We start from the raw sequence: 22309 nt of genomic DNA, 5'->3' as shown, positions 1-22309 counted from the left end.
TTTGCTCTCACTTATTCAGCTGTACGTTCAGTTCTGGAGACAAATTTCTGTCTCTTCTGATGGGGAGAATAATTTTATCATTGTTTTTTAAACAAAACAGAACTCAATAAGCTGCCAATGAAACTATCTGACAGAGCGGGGAGATGTTCTTATTACCAGTACCACACTGCTACCCCCATTAATGAAGTTTTATAAATCTCCAATTGGCGTGGATTTTCACAATGATTTACAAAAATTCCAGATCTGGTGAGTTTGCCCTCTGAACAGGAGATAAATAGCATATAATGAAGGCAGGCAGATAGTCAGGGTTGTAACAAAATTAAACCACAGGATTTCTGGAAAGTTACAGAAGTTTCATCTTAATTCATTTTAACATCTTTCTCTCTCCTCATTCTCACACTTGTAAAATGGCAACAAACCAAGCAAATACATATATATGTAAGTATACACACAGGAAGGCGGATGAGTTTCTTGTGATAGCGTTCCACACGTCCAAAGACCTCTTGACAGTAACGACGCAGCTCATCTAGTTCTTCTTCAATGACAGCTGCATCTATGGGCTCACTTTTCTCAATGAGTTGCTCACCCTGCACAATTATCTGCTCAATTTTATTGTTGTTCAGTGAAATTTCTTGCTGGAAAGCCTGCATAAAAGAAAAGCCCATGCTTTATAAAAGAAATGAACATTACAACAATCTAAGTTATTGAGGATGCAAGTCTTAGAGTTTCAGCAAGAATGGTGTGGGTAACAAACAGGGATAATTCCAAATATTCAAGCATGAACAACAATGAGCAATTAAATTTAGCATTCCACAGTCTTTCTAGCCAAAAGCAGTGATACTTCATGGTTTACCATCTCATTCCTCACTTGTTGTATTTGGAAAGAAAGCTTTTCTCTAAACAAGCCATGCCCATGACCAAACGTCTAGAAACACAGATGCTAAAGCTAACACACTGGAATTTTGGATAACATGACATTTGCTATTTTTCTCTCCAAATAATGATTTTTCTGATACAGAAATGGTTGACAATGTAGTAATTCTTAGGTGTCAGCAATAATGAAGACTTGACATTAACAATTTTTATTGACATTTCCTTTTTTGATTAGTGAATGGAGACTATCACCCTTGGTTTTTTGAAAGTTTTTCAGAGTGCAAAGATCTTCCACTCTGGCAGAAAAGTACGTACTGAAACCTGACATAGCCCATAACTTCTGACGTTGAAGCCTCAGCCTGCAAGTAAGGGATTGTATCAGGCTGCATTTTTGCATTGTGGTTTTTAAATTCTTTTCCCACCATGAATGTTTTTATCCTTTCTCTCATTCCTCCTCCTATTACCATTCAATCATTCTTTACCTTAAGTTGCTTTATCTTTGCTTGGACATCACACTCTGAGAAATGTTCAATGTTGGTCAATTGTAGGTCCATCTCGGTTAGCCATACCAGGATGCTATCACGTGCTGTCTCAAACTCCTCACGCTGGCCAATAAAATGCTGGGGAGTGGAAAATGGAGTGGCATGAAATGACCAAACAACCCAAAACTCCCCAGAAATAGTGTTTCTCCAAAGAAATGGCTTTCATGCCCTTCAAACCTAACCTAAGTACACCTTCTTTCATTTCCTACATGCTTTCTAAGGTTGCCTTTTCAGTAACATCATCCTCAGCTGTAATTAGATGACCTATGAAAGTTATCTTCTATGAAGGAGGTGGTGTTTGAGGTCATCAAGTATTTCCCTATAGACCTCATGCTTTGGTTACCTGAAAGTGAACTGATAAGCTCCCTTCCTCTTCCAAAGGTAGAAATCCCCTCAAAACCACTGTGCAAATGCATTAAACTGGAAGCTTTTGGGGTACCCCTGATTCATAAATATAGCAGTGAAACTGACGGGCTTAAAAATGGAAAAATACTTTTAGTCTGCGCAGGATGGAAGTAACTCGCTTTTGTAAGTTGTCCCATCTCTGGTTCCCCTCGTGAACCATCTGCTTGAGGCTGCAGTCAGAGTCAGTGCGGTTCTCTCGGGCCAGGCGGCGATATTGTTTATTGATCAGTTCCAGTTGAGTCAGAGTTTCGTGCACTTGTCTCTGGAAGGCCTAAAGCAATATGAACAAGACACCATCAGATTTTTAACCATTGAAATCAGGATATGTACGTAATTCTCTCCCTTTATTTTGACCTTACTGCTACATTCTGACCTGTGTTAGCTGATAGATAGCTATGGGTGTAGACATCTCCTGAGGACTATCCTATTGAGAGGTTGCCTTCCGATTAAAATGAATAAAAAAAATGAAAAAAGTTTACAAAACTGACAGTTCACTGAACGAGAAATTGCAACATGAATACCCGTTACAATGGCAAAATCAGCACAAAAAAATCCCCTTTCTACTCAATCATATGCCTTTGTATTTGAGAACAGAAACACAAACAAGGAATATGAAACACTGTTTAAAAAAATGAACAGAAATCCAAGATTCCTGTGGCTTCATTGGATTTCTTTACACATACTAAATTTGCTGAAGTGCAGACACTGAAGAGATTTGAGCAATTGTTTATTCTGAGTGTTACCAAAAATAGTGAAAAATGGTACTGAAGGAATCATCTCTTTCTCTTCAGTATACTGGTATACAAGTAAGCTTTGTCTTAAAATTTTCATGGAAAGAAAATTTCACGAACATCCATAGCAACTTATGCCTGGGCAAGTGTCTGCATCAGTGCTTCCTCTACTGTTACAAAGCCTTCAGCCACCCAGCTGGGGAGCAGGACCAGTAGGTGACTTAGCCCGTGAGTTTCTTGTTGTGACTAGCAATCACACAGCAAGCCAGAGAAAGCACCTTGTAAGGAGCTGACTGAATTAATCCCCTCGAAAACAATTAAAACAAAAAAATAAATTAGTAATTTCTCAAAAAACCAATTCATTTTTATGTTGTCACAGAGACAGAAAAGCAATCAATCAAAGGAAGAATAAAAACTTAGACTACACCAGCTCTCTTTTGAATAAAATTAGCTTTTGGCTCCCATTGTAGTCTATAAACTTGCTCACTGATATTCCTCACAATGCAGGTAAACAGTCAATCTCTCCCCAAACTAGACACCACCTTTACTAAGGACTGGAAAAGTGTGATACATAATATATTTCTGTACAGAAATTTTCATTAAAATCAGCTAACATATGAGATTTCTACATAAGCGATACATACTCTTCATATTGTACCATTTGAAGCTAAAAAATGAAATAAGCACATTTCTACTGTAATGTCAGAGACAAAAGTAAAGAAGCAGGTTTGAAAAAAGAAGAAAGATCAAAGTGCGTAGAGTCCTCTCAATATAACTATGCCCTTCATTAAACGGGATCAAACTGGGTAGGGGAGAACCAACAAGGAGCAAATTGAGTTTGCGACTAGAGTGAAATGCTCAGTAGAACTGAATTCACTTAAAATTGCACAAGGAGGCAATTCTCATGTCAGAGGCACAAATCTGACTACATTTACTTGGATCATGAAATCTAAGTGTGCAGTTGTTGCTTCACCTGTCACCAAGCCTTGTCCAGCAAAAGAACAGCTGTGTATTTGTCTTCCATTTTTCCAGCTCAGCTACACAAGTACTCATCTGTCGCGTTCCTTCCTGTAACCCTGTAACCTCTCTTCATTTCTCTATAAACTATTAGAGAGGAAGGAGTTTGATTTTGCACAGTGGAGACAACGAGAGCCACCTCTGACCTCTGTGCTCAGGAACTGAAAGATTTGTACATGGTCTACTCTTTTTTTTTTGGGGGGGGGGGGGTGTTGTTTTTTAAATTCAGCTGCAAATATGGAGGGGAAAATAAAATTAGAAAAAAAAAGTCTATTTAAAACAGAAACCTGCTTCAGTTAGTATGTATATGTGACTGACTTTATACAGACTTCACAGTGAAGTTGCTGAATTCCACTGAATTTGAACACCACTACTCTTGTCACCTGCATTCCTGATTTTTGGTAGATGTAGGGAATAGGTGCTCAGAAAAAAAAAAAAAGAAAAAAAAGACAAATAACCAAGCTTCAGGGAAATCAGTTTTCTGAAGAGGCTGCTAAACTGTTCTCTTTGCAGCTAGTTCCTGCTGACAGTAAAAATTCCACACGTCTGCAGGAGAGGGAAGGTCACCATAAAGGCTGAGGTTCAATGGAACAGACTTTGGGCAAAGTCAGATCAGCTGTAAAAATCAAAGACGGCCAAGATATTTTTGGTACTGTTTCTCAATCAGAGACTTGCTAAAAATGAGAGATCTCCATTTAGATCCTGATCACTGAATAAAGGGACAAGGAGAAGGAGGTCTGAGACAGGGTACTTGTGTCCACAAAGCAAACATTTTTATGCTACGGCAACCTACCTCAACATAATGAAGTCTGGCAGAGTTTAACAACAAAACCTGGCCAGTATATTCAGAAATATGAATGTCAATTATAAAACTTGAATCAGTGTTTCACAATTTATGTTTCTGAATTAATTGTTAAACCAAAAAAAAGTATTACTTGGTCTTAGATGCTGTTTAAAATTTGCATTTCTTCTTCACAGCAAATAATTTACAGCACCAGACTGTTTAAAGAATTTCCTAAAAAAATTGTTCTTTTTCTTCAGAATTATTTTTCTCTCTCACCTTGATACACTCCTGGCAAATATGAAACCGAACCAAAGATTTTCACCTGTGACTAGCCACACACCGCGTGTGTGCGCTTTACACACAGGTATACACTCTATTGTAATTATGAGACAAGCTATCACATTGTAGTAGACAGAAGTTATGTAACAAGCCCTTAAGCACTGACTGAAGCGACAGCTTGTCAGTTTTGAAGCATGCACTTAACTTTTAAATCATGGGGAACACCATGCGGCCATAAAACAATACTTGCATTAGCAAAAGCTAAACCATGCAGCATGCATTTGAAGAGGAACTCGGTGAAGGGAGATTTATGAATGCTCTGCAGCACCTACTAACTGGACATACTAAAAAGTTGCAGAAATAAAAAAGGTGAGAAATCTAACTTTGGTAAACAAACAGCACGTGAGAATGGATTGATTTATTAGCATTTTCAGTTGTCATCTTCCACTGTTTATTTCATCCTAGAAACCTGCACCGAAGCAGCTACAAAATCATCATCTCCATTATACTAATACAGTGTCTCTGCGGAGTGACTTGTGTATGGGAAGGAAGAACACCAGCTGGCTGTTGTAATGTGATCAGTAGGTATTAAATTTCGACTATTATAAATCACCTCAAATTTCTTCAATTCTTCCTTAGCAATCGTGTAAAGCACACCAGAGGAGCTTGGGAAAGCAGCTATCTTCTCAGAGGTTTTTAGCCAGTCTTCAAATCTAGAGTAGTCATCCAAAAACTTTTGCCATAGCCGCCACGTCTCTTCAATTCTGCAATAGATAATGGAAAATTGGGAATGCTCACACTAAAGGCCAGCTGACCTAGAAAACTTTAACTAATCATCTACAACAGCAAACTAGCGCTGCACCAGACAACAACTGACTCTTAATCTAACTCAGACAGCCAGGCAGATAAACAGACCACAGGGGAGGCTGGCTCATTCCAGACTGAGCTAGAATAAGATGATGGCAATTTTTTTTAATGCATCTAATTTTGGAATCAGTATAAAAAGAAAGTTATAAGTATGCAATAGGAGCTCTAAAAATCTGAGCACATGATAAATAACTTCTGAAACACAGTCCCAGTGTAGGTATCTAAGCCAGTATTTTAGAGATTAGAAATTCCACTCTACCTTCAACCGCAGAACTTTTTCTTACAGAATGCTAAAGATGTTGTAGTATATATTTTAAAGTTCTCAGTCATTATTCTGCATTGCAAAGGGACACGAACATTTTTTTTGCATTCACCAAGTATTAAAATGTACACTATACACCGTAAACATATTTTTATTTAAAAAATAAAAAAAGTTAAAAGTCATTCCAAAGTTTAAAAAAAAACCCATTTGACTTCAATAGAATATGTAAAAATAGTGGCTGACTCTTGATCCTGAAATCAAATTGGCTTAATACTGAGAACTTCAACATGACTTGATTCAAAATAACAAGATCTTTTTTGGGACAGGTTGTTTTATGGCAGAACTTTGTTTTTACATACAGAATACATCTTTCCCCAATCTTAGATATGGAGGTCTGAAAAGGACCTGGTCTATACAAAATTTACGCTTTGTCGATTATAAGTTTTTTAACCTGAAGTTTGACATCTGGAAAGTTTCTTTTTAATATGAGTAACTGTTTCTAGTACAATAAAGATCCTAAGTACTGATAGCTCAGTTAACTTACTGGTACAAATCTACTAATAGCATAATGTGTACATTACAAGAAAGTAAAACAGAGTTCAATGCGTTGTTCCACATTAACTTAAAATAGTTCTGAATTAATTTGCTAGGCACAAAGGTATGAAGAGCCTGTATATTTTCAGGACAGACTGTGTCAAAGATAGGACTTATAAGCTGTATTTATATATACACACTATATAAGAATTACCACCGCAATAGCATAAAATTACTTAAAGATAGCAATCTGTGGATATAGAGCAGCACGACTTCAAAGCAACATTTTTTTTGCATAAAAAAAGGAAAACCTTTATTAAATATATTAAGAATATCCCACAAAGCCAAAGATCATATAAAGTTCATTTCAGCGTTTTGAAAATAAACTTCACCTAGAGTTCTTGATATAACTGTGTAAATGTCACAGAAATCAGATTCATAACTTAAAATGATACAGAAAATATCTTCATAAGTACAGGAATTCAAACAGTTAAATACGTTTTATTACTGGTCAGCACAGGCATTGGCCCAATCTAGCCTACGTCATTATGGCTATCAAAATCACCCATGCTATCCTAGATGGGAATAGAAAACAATGAATGTTCTGGCTATCATGGGCCTGCAGTTTACAGATGGTCTGAGCACGTGCAGTAAATGAGACCACACACAAGATGCACAGGCACTGCAGCCCACACTTGCTCAGCAAAGCTAAGGTGGGCAGATGAGGAAATTCCATATGAATGTTCAGTCCTAAAATTCTTCCAAACTGTTGAGGAACATTAGGTGCACGAAAAGCCTAACACCTGGAATAACATTTCACCCATTTGATAACTACTTTCCCCACCAGTAGTTCCAAGGTAAACTTAAGTGTTACAACTCTCCCTTCTAGGTCATGTTTTCTACATCTCTTGGAGGCACTGCTAACATCTAAGCTTTCTCTAGTTTCTCTGTCATCTCTTGTATGAAGCATAGGAAATAAGACATCATTCCATCAAGAGCCTTATGAGCAAAATTTCATAATTGGTATCTGTACCTTGTATAAAGGCACATACAGACGCAATCCAAAATTTATTTCCCATAGCACAACAGCTATTGGCTTTTATTCAGTGTGTGATCTTTTTCTGACCCCTACACCATTTTCTTTAGTACTGAAACCCTATAACGTACATCCCATCCTGTATTTGTATCTGTGAAGGAAATACTAATTTGTAAGTGTTTTAGACTTACTTAAGTCGCCTTTCCATTGACATTGCACAAATGTTCCTCCACCTTCTGTCCAGATTACGTGTAGCCTGCTGGATAGAGTCACACTCTGATTCTGTGGCACAAGCATCACAATCATGAAGAAGCACTTCACACAAATTGAGAACAGATGCCACTCCAGTGCTGTGTTTCTCTATGTCTCTCTGAAGTTCCTGCAGGTGGAGAAATTAATTCTTACGAGAAATTGCAAAGCATGTATAAATACAAATGCATTTCTCTTCTACTTATTAAAAACATAATAAGCTTGCAAACAGGAGAAAAACATCCAATGAATACCTATTAAGAGACTGCATCTGCGCAAGTGGTGTTGCAATGTTATCGATGAGGCCAGGACAACCTGGCAGCATGCACAGCTCTCCCAGGGACTACAAACATCAAACCATCACCTGGGGCAAACTGACAGAGCTCTGCATGCTCAGCTGAGCATCTTTCACATATATTTAATCAACATCACCAATAAGTGGTGGAAATATTCCCAACCCTTTCCCATTACCACAGAGAATGTAAAGCCGAAGTTAGTAAGAGAAGTGTGGCAAGAAACAATGTTCTTGTCTGTTGCGAGGGTTTGTAGAGGTACCCTTTGCGAACCTACTCTTCCCCAGGTGAGCTTGCTGCAAAGTGGCATGTTTGACATGGAGATCAGCAGCAGCACATGTTGAACAATGCATCTCTACCAGGAGATTTTTCTTCCTTCAACTTTCCAATTCTATAGCAATTTCATTGGAAATGGAAAAGGAAAATTCAGGACAGCTAAAGAAAATGCACTTAGGGCATCTTAGCATGTATTATACGTGATCAATATTATTTCTCCTGTAGGTTTCTTGGTTGCAAGGGCTTGTTCTACACCGATGATAATGTTTCCTCTTGAAGCAATGTTTCAGCTTCAGTTTTGAACCACAGGTTCAATTTAAGACAAACCACAAAAGTAATTGGCTATTGTTATTGGATCAGTGCAAGGAAAAGAAACCCTGCTTGACTTCTGCCTACATTTGCAATGAATAATCAGAATATTAGATGGAAAAATCAGGATGGACAGTAACAAAGCCAAGACAACATAATTCCAATGGTGACAAAGAAGTACTAATGTGACTACACCAAAGAGTGATATACTGCATCTAGAATACTGTGTTCACTTCTGATTCAGATGAAGAAAAGAAATATTAGGATGACTAGAGATATGGAAGCTTAATTAGGAGAACAAGAACTTGGCAGCTTGAGGATGAGTAAACTGCTCTTTATAATTTTGCTAGTGAAGTAAATTATGACATGCAAACGAAAATATAGTGTCAACATATTGTGTCTACATACATGTAAGATCTAACTAGAGGAACTTACAACTAGCAATATGATGTTCTGAAAATGCCTTCCAGCAGGAAATGAGATTATCCTGGTTCTGGCAAGGATAGAGTAGAATCCAAAAACCTCAGCAAATTTGAAACGGAGCAAGGTCAACTTGTATCAACCATCTGATTTGGTTGTTTGTGATAACTAGGGCTGGACTCAATGAATTAATATATTTCCTCTTCTTATTTATGAAACAGAAGACTATTTTGTGAATGCCTACATGAGGCTATCAAGTGGAAAATCACAATGTTTTCCTCCTCAGCACTCGCCCTTTCACTTTCACTTGCCTGGAAAATACTCTTTCATCATGACGTTCAAGTGTTAATTCTTTCTACCCATCTTGAAATGTTATATAAGGGTGGATACCATAAACAGATGCAATAGTCTATGAAACACATACTCCAGACAGCTATGAGACTTGAGGTTAAGTAAGTTCAGGTAACACAATCTCCTCTCTGCTGTTTTGCAGTAAAGCAGTGGTGAGAACTGCCAGTTGATGGTCCTGAAGATTCCCAAGAATTAAACTTTTTTTATTTGCCTACAGAACCTTTCTACAAGCAATGTCTACACTGTTTTTTCTCCATAGCATTATATTTCTTACCCAGATTTTAAAATTGTCTATATTTACTAGAGAACATTTAGCCTTTGGGTTAGTTCACAAAGGAGCGGCACCCATGCATAGCTTTTTTTTTTTTCCTTTATCAACCCAAAAGCAAACACCATTTTTTCACATTTCAAGTAGTAGCAGATTGAGAAAGTAAACAAACAAGTAATCCTTGAAATGCAGTTTGTGACCCTAGGAAAATACTGTAGTGAAGTTACTCTACCTTCCACCGGATATCCAGCTTCAATTGTATCTTTAATTTCACTACAGAGACCAGCAATCTGCAAAGCTGATTCTTGGCTGAAGTAGATGCTGAGAAGTAGATAATGGAGTTACAGAAATGGAATTTGGCCCTCCTCTTGCAGAGCATAATAATTTTAATGTAATTTTGTATATGAGCAACTGGTAGCAGTATGAGCAGGGAAGATATCATGACCTCAGTGGAAGATCAAACATGGAAAAGAATATAAGATCGCTAATGGACGAAGAAAGAGGGATGAAATACTTGAGAAGATGGCCAGTGTACTGGCCTTCTGAGATGCGGTGAAATAGTGATATAGCCTCCAACTAATAAAAATGTTGGTTGCCATACATTGAAGGTGGGTGAGTTTTTTAATTATTATTATAACTGTGGCTTGCAGTGTTAACAAATCAAATCATGATCGAGTTTCCAAACATGGTATCCTCCCAGGATAAGATTCACCTCTATTTCTCCCCTTTGGAGTTCAAATTAAACCACTCACACTTCTACAGAATATCACTGCATGCTGTTACTGTGTGGAGATCACAACAAGGAAATAGCAGAAGGCAGAGATACACCAGTCTCTGTGTCCAGAATAAGTCCCATAAGAAGCGGTTGTAACAAGCCGTGGGATGACTGCGTAGGGATGCTAGTAAAAAATCTCAATGATCTACTTTGTTGATAGCAATGTTCAGCCCTGCCCAGCACTTCATTGTCTCAGAAACACCACTCATTAGTGACGCTTGTGTGTTATAAATTATTATCCCTATGTAAATTACATATTGAATATTAATAAGCAATTCTGCACAGCCATGTAGCACATCAGTTGGGGAGGCAGCAAAAACTCAGGGGCTTCTTGGGTCTCAGTCCCGCACTCAGCTTAAAAGAGTAAAATGCTAGTTTGTACAATTCATAAATTAATTATCCCCAAAATACTATGGCACTCCTCTTCCCAGACATTTCTTCCTCCTCTGGAGAAAGAACTCAGGAAAGCATCTAACCCATCTCCAGTGAGGCACCAGAAAGGTATTTTTGCCAATAAATAACCAACAGGAACACAACAGAAGAACAGTCCTCCCTAGTAATGCGTGTCTAAGTAAAACTGCACTGGGCATTGAAATGGAACAGGAAAGAGAAAATATAGTAAATCTTCTTAGGAGAAGCATTAGTTTTAATGCCCAAACCTGGTTAACTTAAGTATTTTCTGCCCGTTCCAGTGTTGACTACTTTGTTCTAGCACTGCATAAAGGCTTTGTGTGCTATAAATCAATCAATTTTAGCTTCACATGTATAGTTCATGCATCTTTGCGTGCAAAGTGATTCTCAAACAAGCTGCAAAATAAGACTGAGTTAGAAAGGTTGCTAAAAATAGTCATTTTCAAGCATGTGCAAAATTTGCAAGGTCTAACAGTTGTCAGTTTTGCCTCTGGGAACAGACAATTCAAACAAACAGAAACCACAAACCCCAAAGGAAAAACAATTGCAACAACTCGTTCAGGTTACATCTCTTGATCCCTTACCTTTCTCGGTAAGATCAATCAGCTCCTAGTGGATTCAATGTCAAAACCATCAGAAGGCTCTATAAGTGACACAGGAAGTACCACCTGCCTTGATATTTGAACACTTCTTTGCCTCATGCCCTCTCAGCACTGAGCCAGGTACGGGCAGCCCAAGGACACTCTACTTTGGTTCTCCCCATGTCATCGTGCACCTGATAAGTGTGTTGTATTTTACCTGCTGTTCATTTAGCTTCCTTTGTATCTCCTCAGAGTCACAAGTTTCATAGACGATAGGTTTGGACAGCTCTGACTCAATGTGGGCAAGCCAAGATCTCAGGCTACTCATGTTTTTATCCAGCTGCTGCACTGCAACGAGGGTCTCCTTCAACTTCTTTACTCTGTAAGTGAAAAGAAACAGCAGCATAAGTACACCCTGAAGGAGAATTTCCACAGCATTCCTGTGTTTCAGAAGTTTTCAGAGAAACTTCACTCAGATGGCAAGTTCTGTTCTGAAGTCTACCTTTATCATGTAACAGAAGTATATTGTATGTGCAAATAGCCCTGCATTCGTAGGTTCTGGTTAAGAAAAAATAAGAGCTTACAAATGCCAGACAATACTTTCAAAACTTCTGTACCTCTATCAGTTGAGTTAAATGTTTGTTAAGAAAGGAAAACTCTTTTCTTTTTTTTTTTTTAATGAGCTCACACACACCAAACCCCCAAAATAATCTAAGTAATTTAATTGTGTATTTGACCAACAGATAACAAAAGTTCATCTTAGACTACAGATAACTTATCCATTTACCAGTACTGGTGATGGAATGGATTAAGTGAACAGGCCTTTTTCACCCCCGTGACCTTTAAAGATCATGTAAGTCCAACCTGCCTGCCATGGGCAGGGACATCTTCAACTAGATCCGGTTGCTCAGAGCCCCATCCAACCTGGCCTTGAATGTTTCCAGGAATGGGGCATCTACCACCTCTCTGGGAAACCTGTTCCATTATGAAGACTCGTCCTTAAATAAATAAGTTTGAGAGAGAGAAATCCTGCTGAGAACTTAGTGAGAATTCTTGAATCCCAATGGCTGCTTTAAGTTGTTCTTGGTATTAATGGACTATTTCAGATTTAAACAGATAAAATTGGAATGTAACTGCATGGCAATTTCTAAGTAGTATTTTTCTTGAGACTCTGACTCTGCACCAGCAATGACCAGGAAAAATTAAAGTGTTTTGGGGTTTTTTTTATTCAAGGGAATATTAAGCTTAGAGAGTGAGGAAAATTTGACTAAACCTTCATCCTATCTCAGTATTTTTTTCCTTCAGCCTGTTTCAACTGCAAAAATGTCTGTCAGTAATTCCCTCCTTCCTATCCCCATGTTACATAACATACATTAGTGGATTCTGAAATTGATTCTAAGCTTTCTTTTTCTTTTTTTTTTTCCCCCATTTATGTAGTACCACAAACAATTTTGAGTAACGTTCCCTCTTATGCTTCTATTGCTCTTCCACTTAAGTGTTTCAATATCAGAAAGCTTTAAGAGATGAGTGCAGCTCGGAATAGACTGACTAAATCAGGTTGAAAAACACAACATTGCCAGATTCGTCAAACAAACAAAATGCCACCTGACTATCCTATAATTCAAACAGAGCAATTCACATTTTTTCCATAATACTAACCAGCAAATTTATCATGTGTTTCCATACTTAAAGCAGTAGTTGCAGCTGACCATTAAGAGTCTAATATGGGTGTCCTTACCAAAGAGAAATGGAGAGATCTTAATGTCACCTTAAAAAACTTAAAAGTTAAATCTTTCAAATTTTGTCTCTTTCTAGCCCTCTCTTTAGATCACAGATGGTCAAACTGTGGATTCTTAGCATCAAACATGCTTAGGAACAGTTCCAATGCATCTGCCTTGCTAGAGTCTCAATGACCAACAGCTGCAGGGTTGAGATCTGAAAAAAAATCTTGGTAATTGGAAAAATTCTGGGTAATCTGAAAATTTGGCTAAAAAGGGACTGAAGTCAACACAATCATGCTGAAAGACTGTGCCAGTCCCCATCATCAGATTATCCTGAAACACAGCCATGTATTTAGCCTTGGAGAGATACCAGGAGAACAACCAATGTCTGGGGGCACCATCTCCTTGTCACCTATGGTTGTACATACAGTGCATTGTGGGTTTGGACCAATTGAAAATTGCTCATAAGGGTAAGCAAGAAGGTTGGTTATCGCTCTCCTGGAACTCACATACAGCTTTTCAGTCTCTGACATTAATTAAGAGGAGTGAAATCCTGCCCGTTTTCTGCTTAGATTTTCAAGGCTGGATGCCGCTGATCCTTTGTAGGCACGCTGGAGCAGGAAAGGGAACAATGAGTCACGTCAGCCCTGTGTGGAAGCGATGTCACTCCAACATTGGCAAGCCCAAGCTGTGGACCAGGCTTTTCTTGTTTACAGTTGTATAGTACCCCAACCTCTGTGCCGGATTATATTTACATTTTACCTGATAAAGGGCCTCATCATTTAGAAAGTGCCCCCTTTGCCTCAGGCAGAGTGCATGGGAATACATCCCTGCAAAGAACAACCTGTCCCAAATAGAGCTATTTTCAGTCACATGACCTAAGTTACTCAAGAGAGAAAAGGAAAAAAAAGCATGACATAGTAAAAGAACACTCTAACCAAACCCAAAACTTACTCCTAAACCTGCCCTCCTGCCAAACTGTTGCAATTCCCTGCACCTAAATTCCAGCAGTTAAAAACCAAACACACACACTCCCGCCCCCCCCTCCCCCCCCCAAATGAAACCCCCGAAAGGACAACTCTCTTCCTGCTCCCCACTACATCTTCTGTTAACACTGTTCTTTGTTTGTACTGAGTCTAACATAACAGGTTCCTTGCCCATGGTACAAATAGAAGCAAAAATAAACAGGTGCTTCTCGGAGTACGCTGGGCTTACATTTCTTGACTGGACTGCAATACAGCGTTGTGCCTCTAGCTACTCTGAAAACATATCTGTCAAAAAATAATAGACGTAATCTGTCATGTCCAAGAGTTTTCTTTCTGCATTTTAGCAGGCTAGATGCCTATGCTCTTTAGCTCACTGCATATTGTGCCTGTGTACAAATAATTACAAAATCTGTGTGCAACAAAAGCATCTCTCTCCTAAAAATGTAAGCTCAAACCCCTATCTTTCTATGCTAATGGCAGGGCCCAAAAGCTAATGAAACTAAAAGCTCTGCCTAGAGACAAACATCAAATTATAAACCATTCAAGTATGTGGGATCCCTAGCCAACTGTAATTTTGACCTTTTGAGATTTCATTTACAAGATTATGTTTAAACAGTTAATTATTGCAATAATAATCTCATGCTTTTGTTACAGCACTACGCATGTTACTGCAAGAGACTTGAGATAACTCTTCTCTTTGATGATGAAGATTCCGCATTGAAATCAAAGGGTTTGACCCATGACATGGTTGTTTTAAAGGCTGCTTTTTATATAACACACACATCAGCCTTGCTACATTTTACAAATACTTAAGACTCTCAGAATTGAAAATACCGGAGAATTCAATTGTTTGTTTTTATGGTTTACTGATGAAAACGCATCTGAAAATTTGAATGGGCTTATTATGCTTATGATTCAGTGTTCCAACTGCTGTACCTTGGTTTTACCAGCAAGTAATAACTTTAAAATGTCTATTTTACATTAACAAAAGGTAGTGGGAGAACAACTTAGAGCTGAAATTAAGCACAAATACCTTTAATTCAACTAGTCCTAAATTAGACAGCCTTAGATGCCACTTAAACCTAAACAGGAACAACCCTGTAAATACATAACAATGCATCATATAGAACTCACAGCTACCGCGTTAGTCATTTAGACAGCTGGTTACTAATATTAAACTCTAAAAGCAACATGAAAAATGTCAGAAAGAGCATGTTAGCTAAGTCTGTACAAAGCCAGTTGAAAGCAGAAAAGTTTTCTTAAAAAAAAAAAAAAATCTACTTGGAACTGGAGACAAAGTTTCAAGAAACACTCTATGAAATAGTGAAAAGTATTACACTATTAAAATCAGTTTTTTAAAAAAATCAGTTTTAAAATAATCTTGTTATGGTTAAAAAAATTTATTGTCCCAAGTACAGTACTACTGCGTACCAGGACACTACTACTGCCAGTTATATTTGCTCTTTAGATCACAGTTTCCCCTTTCAAAGAGTAAATTTCTAGAACTCTGGACAACAGCAGCAGAACTTCTAGAAAAGATAATGTGAAGAGGGAAAAAGAGAAGCTGAATCAAAAATACGAGACAATGCAGGCTGAGTTCAAGTATTTCATGCAGTTACAAAACAGTCATTAATATGTACAGGACAGACCAGCTTCGATAAGTCTGAAATACTTTCTTTACAGCCTCTCCTTCTCTGCCTTTCGCTTGTAGCCATGCCCCTTTGATGACACAAACAGCGAGCAGACAAATACAAAGTCTGCTTTCTCTCATGTGTATACATGCTCTTGTATTTAAAACCAGCAGTAAAACCAGTGTACAGTTTCTTTGAGACAGCTAAGAGATTTTACTAGTTCTAAGTCTGCATCAATAACAAAAAAATTGTTCTGGGATTGAAAAGTACTAGCTGTAAAACAAAGTATGCTGTTATCACTGTCAACTATTTTTAAACTAAGCAGAAAACAGTAATTTCTAGCTAAGGTAGTGATTTCTACATATCAATATTTCAATTAGGTTCCCAGCAAGCCAAGACTTCAGAAAGAACCATATCAATCAAAAGGAAACAAAAATAGCTGCCTGCCTTGTGATATCACAATTACAGTCTGGGAGATCTGAATCCACACTGCCGTCCTCCGCCATCCTCACAGCATGCAAGTCCTCCGTCACCACCATGAAATTTTCCAGCATTAGAAAAGAAGAACTTCCACTCCAAAAGCCTGCAAACACTGTGCTTTGGGCGGGGGGAGGAAAGGGGACACACTTCTCTTTGCTGGTGAGTACTGTACAGTGAAAACGCTGCACGCCAAACAAATGTTAGCAGCCGTTGCTTGATAACATGAGACTGAATGGTGACAAGTGGTCATGTTTCTAAATAAAACTTGTATTCATCAACAAGTGCCAGACTTGATCTCCAGGAATGTGGACCGTGAGTGCTAGGGGAAGGGATGAAAACACATACAACAAAGCCTTCTTTGCAAAGCCTGAGCAGTTGCAGCATTAGCACTGCTTCCTGGCTGTAAACAGCGGTTAAGATTTTTTTGCACCTGACATATCAGAAAAATTCATCTGGAAGGATGAAAATGTTCTAGAAGGACAGAAACAGAAGTCTCTGATGCAGAGACACAGCTACCTTTCTGTAGCTGTCTCTTCTGCAGTTACAGACCTCCTCAGAATGGAGAGGCAATTAAAAAAAAAGTGGGTAAGGAAATAAAATGTGAGAAAGAACGAAAGACAGACAGAAAGACAGAGACTTTTACAGGTGAATGGAGAAGTTCCATCATACAGCATAAAATTAACAGGTAAAGATTCAGACTGGACGCATATTACCATACTATTTTACTGAAGCACTTTCACAGAGCACTCCCGGTCGGTTCACAGCTGTAGGAAACAAGCCACTCAGCACAATGCTCCAGGCAGGGAATGACTGCAGCTTTGCAGAAAAGCATGAAGGCTCTAATAATTTATTAATGCTGTCAGGGATCTAGAATATGAAAAGGTGTGTTCTGTTCTCAGCACCAGGACAATTAATCTGCATTTACTAGCTGAGTGCAGTCAAAATCATGTTATACGATACATTCCAAACTCCAAAATATCATAACAGGGACACACTCCAATATATAACAACATATTCTAAGGAGTCTCTGGAGCCTTCTAAAAATTATCTTGGGAGATGCAAACCCTTTTGTCCAGTGGGAGTTAGACATCAATACAAATACTTTGTACATACATTAACAAACAACTTGGGCTTTAACTGCTATCAGCCTAAGGTGCAGCTGAACTAGCAAAATTTCCACAACCTAGCATGAAACTCCTCCACCATTTACTTCCCAACTTCAGCAATGCAACGTTCAAACTTTGCAGTTTGTTTCACCTCAGTAAGTACAGGAATGGAAGGGGTTATTTGTTTAATTGCACACAATAGTGCTGAGCAGGCTAAGCTGAAATGATCTGGAAATAAAAGTAAATAAATATTTTACATAAATTAGTTTAGAACTAGGACTTGACACCCTGCTTCATGATAACAGAATGAGAAAGTTTAAGTGTATCATATTGCAGTTTGTATCTCCCCACCCCAAGAATGACACAGAATCCTGAATCCTTACCTGTCCCTATAGAGGACACTAACCTCTAATATTGAATAGACAATAGAGATCTTTTAAAGACATGTTTTGCAGTTTCTGAATGCAATCACTTTTCACTAGAAACTTCCTGAAGGTATTATTTGAATGTTTGTCTGAGAAGGCGTTTCAAACAACAAACGCAAAAGCACGCAAATATACTTTATGTTCAACAACTGGTGACGTATCACATCCTCTGAAACCAGCAGTCTCCTCGACCGTAATGCACCACTTCCTGATTAATTGTTCTGTAAGAAACATACAGTGTTCATTACTTTAAAATGAACCACTATAAAAGTTGCTGGAGCCACCAGAACGCTTCTGCTTACATAAAATTTACTGCTCCCATGCTTACAGATTTCAGAGCAGGAACGCAATAAAACCATATGAAAAAAGAACGGACCAAAAAAGATGACAAAACTAAGCAAACTTTTTTGCTGCTAACAGGACTAAAGTATTAGTAATTCATATGTCTTACATTACAGAATTGTGAAATATAAAGTATGTGTACATTTTATGAAGTGCAAAAATGTGACAAAATTCTTGTTGTTCATGGGAGGAAGGCTGTAGCATTACTCACCAGAAAGTATTAAAACAAATAAACCAGTTTCTTCACATATCAAACAACAATCCTGTATTTCTTTAAGTTATGAAAATTGCTGTTATATTTTTGACCTTCAGTTAAAAGGATCTTTAAGCCCAGTGTGCATATGTCTACCTGCAGTGACTCCTCTCTGTCAGTGAAAAAATAAATCAGGCAGAAAACCTGAGACAGTTTTGGAACTGCTCTTCTCAAAATCAAAAACTGCAAATGAGCTGTTTTGATTCCTCTGCCAAGAATTTTTTAGAAAAACTACAATTGCACCCAGTTTTAAGCACTCATCTGAAGTTAGATGGTACTGGAGCAAGGCTCACTAAATATGACTGCAACTGATCCTATGTCATTCTAGTAGATAATGTTTTGAATTGACTCTTCTTGAAGAAATGAAGTCAGGTACTGTAATATAAAACATGAAGGTGAATTCCTCAGAAATGTATTGACGGTTAAGAGTAAACTTATTTCACAGTTGATGATGAAAAGGCAGAAAATAAAAAGATTTTAAATTCATGACATCCAGCATATTAATCTGTCCTACGTAGCACTCAGAAACAAAACAACTGTTTTACCTGGCTGCAATAAGATCTAGAAGATGTTGCCACCTGTCATTGATCTTGCCAAGTTTGTACTCAATCTCTGATGCCTTACTCTCATGGCTGGCTTTAGCAAGTCGCTCTCCCATTTGCTGGAGCTGGATTTTGTTCTTCTGGGCTACAGCAATTTCCTCTTGATAATCCTGGACAGTAAAGAGCAGTCAGAAGTCAGGGTACTTATTCTGAGAACACTCTTCTCTACACTACTAAAGGAACCACACAGAAATACAAATGAATGTTGGTGATTGGTACAGTGGAGAGACAACCTCTTAAATATTAGATATATAACCATCAACACCTTTATCGGAAGAATTAAAAAAACCAAAACATGTCTTCTATAAATATATCTGCTATAGTTAAAGTCATTACAGGCAATTCTGATTGGACATTTAGTAAAGCATTCAGATGCCTTTGAATTTGCATTCACTTCATTTTCTGGTATCCTGGGAGGTCCTACCTCGAGACAGACAGGAAAATGCTGCATAGCGAGAGAAGAACACAAACACACAGCCTTAGTGGAACTTACAAACATCAGTGTAAGGTAAAACCTCCATTGCAGCTAATTCAGTATCCTCTTTGCAACACAAAACAAGTAAGCAGTTAAAGAAGAGTATGTAGGTGTACATGCACTGCACTATACCTTTTTAAGTTTCTCAATCATTTCTTCTATGAGGATGTCACCATTTTGAGAAACCTTACTTTCCATTTGTGTCAGCCATTCACAGAGCTCCTTGTTCTTCTCACTGAAGACAGCCCACTCATTCAGTCTCTCACTAACTTGTTGTCGACGTAAGGAGACCTTAAAACATTTGCAGAGAGTAAATAAAAGCAAAATAGTAAATGCATTTAAGAGATGCTTGAAACACTTCGTGCCTCAGTGTGACCTCCTGTAGGCCTGCAAAAGTGTTCCAGCCACTTACTAGCCATTAAACCAAACTGGAGTCGTACTGAAAAAACTTTGTGTGACTCTCTGAGGTTAGAGTGTTAATCTCACATTTCCTGTTAGCTACATCCTATGCACAGAGAGAGGCACCCAAGCGTTATGCTCAGTAGCCTGTCAATATCTTGTTTTATAATGCCTCTAACCCAAAGGTTTCATCAGAAGACAAAAAATAGTCTTACAATTTTTGCTCACTTATAAAATGTCATAAAGTATCTTAATAGTTTTTCACAAAGCTAAATCAAAGATACACCATATTTTGCACAAGCAATTTTCTACTTGAGTGCCAATACACTCATTTCATAGACGACCACTTCCCCTGAATGGGCATGACACCTTGAGAGATTCCAAAGGACTGAGGTGTGCCCTGACAGGAAAGAATAGGCATAAAACACCAAACAGGCAAATGCTGTAGTTAATATAGGAGGAAGGAAAACATTATTATGTTTAAGAAATTGCTATAGCAGCAGTACCATCTCAGACTATGAACAGTAATAGACAGACAAAGATGGACATTGAAATCAAAACAGCAGCAGCAAAGTCATCTCTCCAGTTTCAGGCATTTGTACAACTACTTACGCCCTCCCCATTGTAATCCAAATTGTTTCTGACTTTATATCAGCACTTCAGCTGAGATAAAATGAGGACGGCGTGTGCTCTTTCATAAACCAAAGTGATGTGATCTTTAACTACCATATTAGGTTTAACAGGAGCATACACACGATCTCACATTTCCTTTTTGTGGCTCTAAACTTGATGACAGCTTTCCGGAAATAAGCAGCAGTTAAACAAAGTGTTGCACTAAGTTACATCCTGAAACATTCAGTATGCCCCAAAATAAGATAGCTCCCTTCTTTACACAAACATGCATGCAGCGACTACACCGTAGTTTAGATGTATCTACATTGGCTCCTTCAAATGCAACTAATTTATAATGATTTCTGTGCTGTTAACTGTGAAGTATTTTTCCTACTTTGGGGGTGGTTATGAGGTAACTATTTCAAAGTTAGCCTCGCTATATTTGGACTGCAATCTCTACTGAACCACAGACATAACATCAGGGTAATCTGAAAAGCTGGGGAGGGAGACTCCACCGCTTGCATTTCTAAGGGCAAAATGGATGCAAGAAACACTCTAATAGCATGATGCACCTGAAAAATCAAACAATACTCCTCAGCTTATTTTGCAGCCAGGTGAGTCACCCTCAGACTAAGAGAAATGCGGATGCCAATGTCTGAAGAAGCAGAAGCTATCAGCAGAACTGAAGGTACAATACAGTAATGTTGAGAGGGGACAGGACATCCTTTCTGAGCACAGCTCCTCCACCAAAGCACAGCAAACTCTATTACTTCTGCATTTTCCCCAGCCAGCCATGCCACAGTCTCACAGCACACAGTATGACTTTTTTGTTGGTTTTCAAGGCTGCTTAAATGTGACCTCATGGCCACAATAAAGTTCAAGTGATCTAGAAACATGAACAGTAACTAAAAGAAACATTTCAACGTATGTTTTCCCCGATTCAGCAAGAATTCAGTTTTGAATCTGAGTGTGCGTACATGCATCTCTTCTAAAAGCTGCCACTTGCATTCAGTTTTTCTCCCAACACTTTTGTAGCCTGCATACTCACATCAGTGCTCAGTATATATATACACACTATATATACACTATATATACTATACTTGCCTGGTGGCACAGCTCCTCCCACTGTCTGTGCAGAAGCTCTATGCGCTCACTGAGGATTGAGATATCATCTGCGCTGATATACATAGACAGGGTGTCCTTCAACAGAGAGAGGTGTGCAAGGTCTTCTGTCCATCCTTCAACAGCATTCTCTAACTCCTTAGAAGAAGTGCACAAGGAAAAAGGAATGGTTTGCTAACAAATACGTATCTGAATGTCTTGATGAAGCATAAAGACAAACATTGTTATCCCACTGAATTAAAGTCATATCGGAGCAGACCCAGCATTTCAAGCAGACTGCTTCAGCCCGGTTTAAAAGAAAAAGAAAACACCGACCCTATATGTACCAACATTTTCAGAGTTATGAGAGAGGTAACTCCCCAACAGAGAATGATACCTCAGACTTGTAACAAGTACTCACAGACTACTGTACTACTCAAATCTCTCTAAAGTTCAAAGGCATTCAGGAATATCAAGTATTGGTTTGGACTTCTCTGTATCAAAAATATTTTCAAGTTGTAATTCATTTCTAAACTGCAAAGAATATAGCACAAAAATGTTATCTAAGACCCCCCCCCCCCCGAAATCTCACCTCAAATAAAAAGCACTAAACCAACAGTTCAGATACCATGAGTTTAAATTTGAAGTTAGAATTTCTATAATAAAAACAAACCAGTATTTAGCTCTTCTGCAGTACTTTTCAGACCCTGTTCTGATCTCACTTTGATTCAGCTATATTTACCCTGCAGGATTTGCATATAGTGAGATCACTCAGGTATTATGCTGTCCAAATGTTACAGGGATAGTTTCTTGTCACAGGGATGGCTGCCTGGTTTGCACAGTCAGTAGTGTGAAGCCTGTTAACAATGGAAGAGGCTACTGCACAAAGGCGGGCAAAGATGAGACAACAGTC

At 38.3% G+C, this 22309-nt stretch overlaps 1 protein-coding gene across 19 annotated transcripts in view; it reads right to left on the bottom strand.

The window, feature by feature from the left end:
- The window catches only part of SYNE1 (spectrin repeat containing nuclear envelope protein 1), a 311090-nt gene that overhangs the window by 19879 nt on the left and 268902 nt on the right, over positions 1–22309 (bottom strand). For 18 of the 19 annotated variants that reach the window (XM_054822896.1, XM_054822889.1, XM_054822893.1 and 15 more), the window contains 9 exons: positions 21400–21555; positions 19417–19575; positions 18753–18919; positions 11481–11643; positions 7522–7709; positions 5245–5395; positions 1909–2091; positions 1356–1493; positions 453–644 (listed from right to left, as the gene is read on the bottom strand). In XM_054822896.1, coding sequence (XP_054678871.1) covers positions 453–644; positions 1356–1493; positions 1909–2091; positions 5245–5395; positions 7522–7709; positions 11481–11643; positions 18753–18919; positions 19417–19575; positions 21400–21555 — 1497 coding nt within the window. Of the gene's footprint in view, positions 1–452; positions 645–1355; positions 1494–1908; positions 2092–5244; positions 5396–7521; positions 7710–11480; positions 11644–16048; positions 16252–18752; positions 18920–19416; positions 19576–21399; positions 21556–22309 lie in introns of those variants that run through there. The other variant, XM_054822900.1, reaches the window with a different exon arrangement.

The sequence above is a fragment of the Grus americana genome, chromosome 3, assembly GCF_028858705.1.
Source record: "Grus americana isolate bGruAme1 chromosome 3, bGruAme1.mat, whole genome shotgun sequence".
Lineage (NCBI taxonomy): Eukaryota > Metazoa > Chordata > Aves > Gruiformes > Gruidae > Grus > Grus americana.
The sequence above is the reverse complement of the archived record's forward strand: the minus strand, read 5'-3'. Positions and strand labels throughout refer to the sequence as shown.